Here is a 10,039-nt window from a genome sequence, read left to right as displayed (position 1 = left end):
ATTATTATAACCTTCATCTATTAGGAGACTATTTTATCAAGATACCTAATAAACTGGCAACTGAGTGTAATTTTACCAAAGTACTGTCCATAATTATCCTACTATGTTGAAATACTGTCTACTTTACGTCTTCTTGTCTTCTTGTCCTTGCTCCTGAGACTAAAAACTAAAACTGTACTTTTACTTCACTTCAACAAAATCATTTATACATTTTAATATCAGATCCAGGTAGTAAAATAGATGAACACATCGTCTGCATATTATTTAAAAAAAATATTCAATTTATTGATTTTACGGTGATACATTTAAAGAAATACAAAAATATGTTATTTATTGAAATTAAAATAATGCATTCAATTAATCTTGTGCGTCTTCTGTGTCTTTAAGTTCACTTCTTCAGGTGTCGTCCAATTCTGCAAAAGGAAAAGAAAAAGGTTATAGATTCACGTGTTATTAAATCTTGACATCATATTGTATAGTGTTGTATCACATATGTTGAACTGACGTACTCTGGCACTGACTCCCTGGCCTGCTGCACCCACACTGAGTCAGGGTTTGCACAAACAAATCTCCCTTTCACCGTCTTGAAACTGTGTGAAGACGAGAGAAGAAGTTCAGACATCACAGAACTGACAGTTAACATGTACCTGATTGTGATGTGTGTTATTTCATACATGTTTTTTATTCTTACATTACTGCCTTGATGTTGCAGAAATGTGTGGCCTCCTGGATTGTGTAGCATCGCAAAAATCGGACAGGGATCGGAGATTCATGGTACCGTGTGCAGCAAGCATTCATGCGCCCTTTAAAGAAGAAAATCGAAAACAATTAATTGAAGAAAGAGGCTGAATAACACATTAAATCATTTAAATAATCTTGACAAAAATAAACATATTCTACTTGAAGTCCTACTTACTGCTTTCACTGAGTGTCATCATCATCATCAGCAGCACAGATACGCACACAGTGAGCTTTCCCATCCTCTCTCAGCTTCTCTTCAGCAGTTTATTCTGATATGTGATGAACTGAGCTCAGGCAGTGAAGGTTAAATACTGCGTGAAATGAGGAGGTCCCACCACAATCAAAGAACACCCATGGAAATACCAGTGCAATGCACTCTAATGATATTTGGGTCAAGTGGTAAGAATGACAAGCAACGTGCTTTTACCCACAATGGCGACATAACACCCCTGCCCCCGCCCCACACTTCTGTGGGTCAGTACACGTGAATGAAGAGATGCATTATACACACGTGTTGCTTATTTGAGAAAAAGAAAAAGAAGATGGCTGATGCTTACAAATACAAGAAGGACATGCTTATCATAAACACATGAACACTGTTACTTAATGACATAATGCTATTTTAATATTTCAGGGGAAATGTTTGTCCCTTTGTACTGAGTTTGAATCAGTTTGTTTGTGTGTTTCCACAAATTAAACCACCCAGACTACATTATATTATAATATGATATGATATAATTAATGTATGTATATATGTATATATTACAAAAGATTAAACACAGGAAGAGGTTTTGCTGCATAAAAAGAACTCTATGCTGATATATATACTTTAACTTGTACTAGTTTGAATGCCATACTCACTTTTATAAGTAAATACGAAACAGTAAAAGTGGTCAGAACTTCTCAATATGTCCTTTGCATTTATTTATGTCGAGGTCAATATTTATTTTTCAGGAGACTTTAGAAGAAGGAAAATGCAGTGTACAATAGTTTGACAGCAACACCTCACAACATGCTGTAACATCCTGCAGACCTTATTGCTGCATGCACAAAATATAAGGCAATGTAGAAAAGACATTTTGTCTCTGAGAATGACCACAAGCTTTCTTCATGTACATTTTTCTTACATATTGCTCCTTAACTAATTCAAGGCTGGACTGATTTAGATGTAGGATGAAGGAGGGAGTTCAGTGAGAGGAATTCTGACACCTGTTTTAAAACTGCCCTTTGCACTTCAATATTTAAGTTGAGACACACAATGCAGCTGAAAAATGACACAACAAGCAATAAACCCCACATTGTTGTGGATATATATACAAAACAGTTTCTGTACCATTTCCATGCCTGGTGTCAGAGCAGGTTGGTGCTGCATTCCTGACACCAGGAGTTTGATTCCTGAGTGTTAACTCACCTCCACCCAGGCTCTACCAGCACCTGCCAATCAAGTAACAATGGTTATGATGCACTCAGGTTAATGAATGCTTGATTCACAATGGGTGAAATGTGAGGCATATTGGTTTAGTTCATCTCTGACGTAGATGGTCCTCCTTAATGGTCCATATTTTAATCCAATGATGGTGAAAAACAGGGAAGTGACAGTGTTCTTGAACTTAGAGTCTGCAAAACATCATCACTGCCAAACTTTAAGTTCATTGTTGGTGAGAGGAAAGGTTGGTTAAATTATGCATTCGTGTTTACTTAAACTGTTTTAGATGAAACAGAGCTGAGTTCATAGGTGCCTCTGTTTTCGGGCCCTGCTGTTGTGAATGCAGGCTCAGTGTCATGGCCTATCTGGAGACAACATAATAGTTTTAATGTTATTAGCATGACGAACCAACATTAACTCTTGGGTTGGGAGATGAATCTAAATGCATCGCACATCTTTGAATTTCATATGTTTGATAAACATCTCTCATCTGCGGCATATAGTGCGTCACAGCAGTGATGCAACGCAAGATTATTCAAAAAGCTAGCTTCACAGGATGAATGCCATGACCTGTGTTCAAACATACATGTATTACTATTATTATATGTTACTATTCAATGGTGAGTGATACATTTTATCTGTTTTTATAAACCTCGTAGTGCTTTTTTAAAATCATTTTGCATCCATATTTAAATTTTTTTATGTAATATAAATACAGGACAAAGTCACTGCCTATGATGTTATCATTTTAAATGATCTTTTATGTTATCATTTAACATGATTTTAATTAATGCTCTTTTCCTTGGGTTTGAAACGAGCTATATAAATAAATTTGCAGCGAACTTTGATGAAAAGACACAACACACAACAACGTAACACAGCTTTAAGTACATCATGTCCATCTCCTCATATGCTCTAAGTCATTTTGGGATGTTCTCTGCCTCCTGCCTGTGCACGCATCGCACTGATAACGTCACTCAGAAACCCACCAATACCCGGTTTGACTTTTCGATAGCCATCAGGGAAAGTTACACTCTCAGAATTACAAGTTCTGAAAACTCTTTTTTTCTCACGCTTTGCTGTTAACAAAGTGCTACTGGTGAGGTTTTCTGAGTTTGAAGTATTTTCTACCAAATCAGTTCTGTTAATTTTACAAGTTCTGTGGCTCTGCTCTTCTCACTGGGAACTTCATGCACTCTCTGGTTATGTGTCACTTGATTCCATGTTGTCACAAAACCTTTCTTAACATATACATTTTTACAAAGGGATAGATTTATGTTTTATTCGCATGAGACCATGTTTGTATTGCTTTAAGACAGACTTTTTTAAAAATCTGAACCGTTCCTTTAAATTAAATGGGGAAAATTATCAGATTTTAGTGTCATTTTCATCAGAAACTAGGACAAGAGCTGAGAAATAAAAAGGCACCGATATATGAGATAAAATGAAATTCGTAAAACTGAAAGAAATGCGTTACTGTTGTCGGATCTGTTTCTTTGTCAGCGATGAACAGTTCATCAATAACTAAAGACAAAAGTCAATAGGGTCGCAGGATATCTTAAGTGGAAATCAGTCTTGGTATGATTGTGGTAGAAAGTTCATGACAAACAATTTCCCTGCATCTTGACCTATTTGAGTGGTCCCCGTCCACTTTTTTCCTTTAGATGCATGGGTCTCGAGTCTATAGTGAGAGTTCCTCTGACCTAGAAAAGAATATCCGTCCCACCTCTGAATCAACCCACGTGTAGCAGCCCACATCAAACCTGCACGGCAACATGAGTTCTGCAGCTAAACTTCCTGTGTGAAGTCACCATACTGTATATTTCGTCTTTAACAGTATGTGCATGGTTGGAGTGACTAACACTCCTCTGTAACTTCCCAGGTAGCACTGGTTCTTCAGGATTGTTTCTACGGTGTAGTAATGAGAAAAGCGGATGTGTGCCATCAAACACCTATAATTAGTTTCGTGGTGAACTGCTTTCTAATTACGTTCATTTAAATTCCTCAAATTCTGTCCCTGTGCTGAATGATGCACTGAGGTCCTGTTCCTCTATTTTGTTTTATTCCCATGCCTGATGTTATTGTGCTGATTTAGTGATTTCATAAGAATACATTTCATTTATATTGACAGTGAAAGGGAAGCACTGACTGTCCATCATTTTCTTTAAAACTTTTGTGTAGTTGGGTTTTTCTTAAATTTCAATGATCTGTCTTTTATATCTAAATGTTCCCACACAAATAATCAACACTTCATCTTATTTGGCTCCACCCCACCCACACCTTCTCCTTTTACTCTCACTGGGGAAAAAATTGGGACTTTCCGGTGTGGTGCAATAGCTCTGCTAATAGGGCAAGTTTGGTCTTTTGTTTTTTCTGACTGTAAATTTCCTGTTTCTCTGAGGGCATATAAACTCCTGCAGTGAACACCTCAGTCAGCACAACCTCTCTGACTCCACCTGTGGACTAGCAAGACAAATAACTCTGAGAGAAAACATGGTGTCAGTCAAAGCTGCGGTGATGGTGATCACACTCCTCACGTTTTGCCTGCTGGCAACAGAGACATCTGCAGGTCGGTTTCATCTCCATCTATATCTTTATTTATCATTTTTTGTTTTTCCTGATTATTACACAAATTCTACAGAGTGCCATATATCTCGTTACCTTTTCTCTTCCAGTATCTAAACAGTTTATCGTCTCTTTTTTTTCACAGCGAATTACGAATGCTGTCGAGGATACATGAAATTCAGACTTCCATTTCATGCAATCCGAGGATACTCTGTCCAGACTCGTAAAGAGATGTGTCCCATCAATGCCATCATGTAAGTATCCAGGAGATGACATAATGAGGAAATAATACATTTTATGAGACAAAACATGAGTGTTCATCATAAGTCTGTAAATATTAATTTCATTTCCTTCTTTTTGATCCCACAGTTTCCACACAAAAAGGGGTCAAGCGTGCACCGATCCTACTTTGAGCTGGGTGATGGACTATATCAACCGTATAAGGTGAGATTTCTCACAGAAATTTGCAGTATAACAGACAAATGCAATGCAACACTGCTGTGTGGGAAATGTAATGATGAAGTAATAATAACTCATTTGTTCATCTTTGCAGGACCAAAGCAGAAATGGTTCACAACAAGAACCAAAAAGTGTAGAAACAGACCTTGAAGATAAACAGTCTGCTCATCGAGGGGAGACGGTGCCAACGCGGCTAAACCAGTGGACCATCTCAGCTCGGCCTGGTATCCAGAAATCAATGATGTTTCATCAACAACTCCTATTTAACTAAACTGCTCATAATATAAAGGATTGTCATGCAAAGCAGGCATCAGCTCAATTGTAAGCATTGTATATATGTATATAGATATTTATATATGTGAAAGTTTGTATTTATATATATATTTGTAACAGACAAGTATTAAAGTTTTATGGAAAAAAAAGAATCTTTTGTCTAAACTCTCTTCGTGAATACGCTCCAGTGTGTTTAATGTTAATCAGTCATTAATGCAGAGTTCCCCCCACAATCTCCTCTTGTTTATCTTTGGTGAGAAATTCCAGCTCTGGAAGTTTTGCGTCCTGTGGTCAAAGGCGAGTAAATAATGTTGAAAGTCCTGTGACGTCAGCATGAGGAAGTCATGGGAGCAGGTTCCTTCAAAGCTCACGGCAGAACAGGTATTTCCATGTTGACACGTGAGCTCCTGTGAATGGTGTGTCAGCTGTTAGTTAGTGAAAGACTGGGCCTAACCTGTTGGTCATTATGATATAGTGCAGGGACTGTCACAGTTGTAAACAGAGGTGTAATCCTTTAGTTATGGAGCTATCATGTTTTGAAGAAAAAACATTAACTCCTGGGTTTGGAGATGAATCTAAATGCATCGCACATCTTTGAATTTCATATGTTTGATAAACATCTCTCATCTGCGACATATGAAGTGTCACAGCAGTGACGCAACGCAAGGTTATTCAAAAAGCTAGCTCCACAGGATGAATGCCATGACCTGTGTTCAAACATACATGTATGACAATTATTATATGTTACTATTTCATGGTGAATGATACATTTAATCTGTTTTTATAAACCTCATAGTGCTTTTTTAAAATCATTTTGTATCCATATTTTAATTTTTGTATTTAATATAAATAAAGGACAAAGTCACTACCTAGCATATTATCATTTTAAATGAACTTTTTAATTGTTGTTCTTTAATTTAATATAACATAAAAGATCATTTAAAAAATATTATTGGGGATTCAGGATTTTTCAGATTTTAATTAATGCTCTTTGTGTTTCTACAAAAGCGAGTAAATAATGTTGAAAGTCCTGTGGCGTCAGTATGAGGAAGTTATGGGAGCAGGTCCCTTCAAAGCTCACGGCAGAACAGGTATTTCCATGTGGAAAGTTACACTCTCAGAATTACAAGTTCTGAAACCCCTTTTTTTTGCTCACGCTTTGCTGTTAACAAAGTGCTACTAGTGAGGTTTTCTGAGTTTTAAGTATTTTCTACCAAATCAGTTCTGTTAATTTTACAAGTTCTGTGGCTTTGCTCTTCTCACTGGGAACTTCATGCACTCTCTGGTTATGTGTCACTTGATTCCATGTTGTCACAAAACCTTTCTTAACATATACATTTCAACTAAGGGATAGATTTATGTTTTATTCGCATGAGAAAATGTTTGTATTGCTTTAAGATAGACTTTAAAAAATTAATGTTGACACGTGGGCTCCTATGAATGATGTGTCAGCTGTTAGTTAGTGTAAGACTGGGCCTAATCTGTTGGTCATTATGATATAGTGCAGGGACTATCACAGTTGTAAACAGAGGTGTAATCCTTTAATTATGGAGCTATCATGTCTTGAAGAACAAAAAAGACATTCAAAGTTTTAAGACACTTGACCTTTTGAGCCAAGATTTCCAACCTACATATATCAAACTCTTATATAGTTATATTCTATGTGTATTTATATTCACAATGTTTTACCATTACATCAAAATGTTGTGTTTTACTTTAATTATTTAAACACGTTGTCTCTTATTCCAACTTTAACATGTTAGATATTTGAAAAGCCTGGAAATTAATCTACAATAAAGACAAATAAGAATGAACATGGCTCCGTCACATCTCCACGACTGAAACAGCTCAGTGTTCCTTAAACATCATTGAATTAAATTCCAAATCAATTTTATTTGTATAGTGCCAAATCACAACATTCATTGTCTCTTGAACACTAGAACAGAAAGAAACCTCGGGCAGAACCAGAATCAGTGTGAGGGAAGTCTCCTTCGGACCAGAAGCTCCTAATTCATAGGACAGCTTCCATGGCGTTCTACTTAGTCTATAAGCCCGGAAGACTATTTCACAATAGTGTCTCTAAAAAGTCTGATTGGAATGGGGAAGAGAGGAGAGGGGAATGCTTGTGTAACCGTCATATTTAAGCTCTGTCAGACCGGTTGTCATAATGAGAATGATATTAGTGATCCTATGTTTCAACTACATACATTTTAAAGTTGAGCCTCCTCTCGGCAGCAGACGTATGAAAACAGCGGCTTTCTCGCTGCACACGAGACAGGAAGCAGCCTCCTCGTGTGGAATCTGTCTTGTTCACTGTAACGTGTGAAATTAAAGAACAGAAACGTGTGTGTGCCTCTGCAGCCTTGCTATAATGAAATGATCACTCAAACACACAAGGGGGGAAATAAAAACTGGAACTTCACTTTTTTTAATCTGCAGGCAGGCATACTTTGGCTTTATTATGGAAGTGTTTTGCAGCCCACATCTGGCCCCAGAGTCCGTGATTTGAAAACCCGGTGTAAGGTTAAACTTACTTAAATAAAATAATGCAATGACAGAATATTTACCGATTACCTTCAAGCTTTTAATGATCATATATTAATTCTGTCTTTCAAACATATTCATATTTCTCATTAACATTAATTGGTATAAATACGTATTTTTATGGAATTAAATAAGAAAAACTTAATAAACTAAAATCAGGTCTCAATTTGTTTTAATGTCACAAAAGTGATAATTCAAATCAAAGCAAAGCCTTTGGTAGAAACTTATGTCGTGTGGAGAAGGAATACAAAATAAAATCCTAAAATTAAAAAAAACAAAATTAAAGTCAGTAAAAACAAATATTTACTGTTGGTCGCTTTTTGCTTTCGTCACGTTTCTTCTCATGTTGCAGAATGAAAAATCGTATCTGTTATACATGATTCAAAAAACATTTGAACACTAGATGGGGGTAGATTCCCTTCACATGTGAAGTGGTGTGAAACCACGTTTCAGCAAAACTTCTTTTTATGATTTTAATTAGTCAAAGTGTTTTCTCCTGCACTCTGCTAAAGTTCAGTGTAGACGTTTAACTGCATTTCTAAACTGCTTCCTTCCCTTTCAACACCTTTAAGTTCTCACAGCAGAGCTCGTGACTCATTTTTGATGAGTAACGAGTAAATTTAAGAATTTAAACAGCTGAAAATAACATTTAAAAGGAGAATCATATATCTGCATCATGTCCCACCCATAGCCATTAGCTGTAGCTGCTGGCAACACCATCAAAGCTGAACCCACTGAGCATTTTCTCCTGTCGCATGAGTCCGTCCCAAATGACAGTCCTGAGCCACGCTCGCAGCCACTATTACATCACCTCCACTGTTCTGCACCAGTGCACAGAGTGCTTTTCTATGAATAATACAGAGAGACAGGGGAGAGAGGGACACGGACATGGAGCATGGTTACTAAATGACAGAGGGACTGCATACTGTTGAATAAAGAGCGATGGAGACTGTGGAAACTGGAGTTAAAGCCTGACTAAATATGAGTTGTATGTAAGTCGCACAGTAAATAATCACATCAGACACTAATGCATGGGTTCTGATTTAACTTTATTGGAATTATTCATGACTTGTCCGCACTTTGTGAGAACATACGACCACATTCCTACGTATATAACAAGCGTGTGGGCCGTGTGTTTACACAACATGAGTTACGGACACGGTGTCAGAGAGTTGTTAGAGGAGGGTACAGTGAGGAATGGCGGCAGCGGAGTGGCCCGGTCCCAGACTGTCTGAAGGAAGACAAGGTTATATACTGCATTTTCCCAGGAGGGAGCAGGTTTTCATATAGGAGGAAAATAACACACACTCTGAGACCAGCAGACAGGTCCTCAATCATAGCATACATGCTCACACACACACAGACAGAGGCACACAGGAAACCAGACAGTCTCTCATGAAACTCAAACACATAATGAGACATCCTCAGTCACAAAGGTGAAAACAATCTTCTTTCTGCGTTTGCAAAATTGGTTATTTCCTGGCATTTGCAGCAGAACCAGGGAGATTATAATAGATGAAATTTACTTGAGGAAAAAAGAGTGATTATAATTTGACTGGTGCTATAATCTTTCTACTTTTTTTAAAACTTCCCTTGTCCCTTCTCTTTGTCGGCTGCTGCTTCTCGGCGCAGACGCACACTTAGCACGGAGTTAACTGAGCTGGGTATATAATTAGACAAACAAAAAAGAGAGGGATGAAACATCTAAAGGAGAAGAGACTCCAAATGATTACACATTCACTCTGCTTCCTTCCCCCTTGCTGCACACATACCCACCAATTAGAGGAGAGGAGAAGGAGGAGGACGAGGAGGACAAGCAAGCAGCCAGAAGTCTATTTGCGTCTCTCTCTCCCTCCCTCTCTTTTCCTCTCTTACCCTGAAGACTCCCAGCACTGGGGAGGGAGGAAGAGAGGGGAAAATAGAAGTAAATAACAAGAAGCACATAAATAAAGAAATCGGAGGGCTTCACATCCGGTCGGCTGATTGGCTGAGACACGAGTCAGGAAGATCTGGGCCACAGTTGCACTCATT

The 10,039-nt window shown here is 37.7% G+C and overlaps 2 protein-coding genes across 2 annotated transcripts; one reads left to right on the top strand and one right to left on the bottom strand.

Annotated features, from left to right (window-relative positions):
* Positions 1–260: 260 nt before the first annotated feature.
* On the bottom strand, positions 261–1,050 carry ccl20a.4 (chemokine (C-C motif) ligand 20a, duplicate 4). Its single transcript, XM_035171041.2, has 4 exons — positions 917–1,050; positions 692–803; positions 510–590; positions 261–413 (listed from the first exon to the last, which is right to left on the bottom strand). The coding sequence occupies exons 1-4, from the start codon at positions 978–980 to the stop codon at positions 389–391; spliced, it is 282 nt and encodes a 93-aa protein (XP_035026932.1). The 5' UTR covers positions 981–1,050; the 3' UTR covers positions 261–388.
* Positions 1,051–4,554: 3,504 nt separating this feature from the next.
* ccl20a.3 (chemokine (C-C motif) ligand 20a, duplicate 3) lies at positions 4,555–5,616 on the top strand. The gene is made up of 4 exons (XM_035170790.2): positions 4,555–4,736; positions 4,878–4,986; positions 5,102–5,176; positions 5,286–5,616. The coding sequence occupies exons 1-4, from the start codon at positions 4,661–4,663 to the stop codon at positions 5,326–5,328; spliced, it is 303 nt and encodes a 100-aa protein (XP_035026681.1). The 5' UTR covers positions 4,555–4,660; the 3' UTR covers positions 5,329–5,616.
* The last annotated feature ends 4,423 nt before the right edge of the window (positions 5,617–10,039 follow it).

Source organism: Hippoglossus stenolepis, chromosome 11 (genome assembly GCF_022539355.2).
Source record: "Hippoglossus stenolepis isolate QCI-W04-F060 chromosome 11, HSTE1.2, whole genome shotgun sequence".
NCBI lineage: Eukaryota > Metazoa > Chordata > Actinopteri > Pleuronectiformes > Pleuronectidae > Hippoglossus > Hippoglossus stenolepis.
The sequence above is the reverse complement of the archived record's forward strand: the minus strand, read 5'-3'. Positions and strand labels throughout refer to the sequence as shown.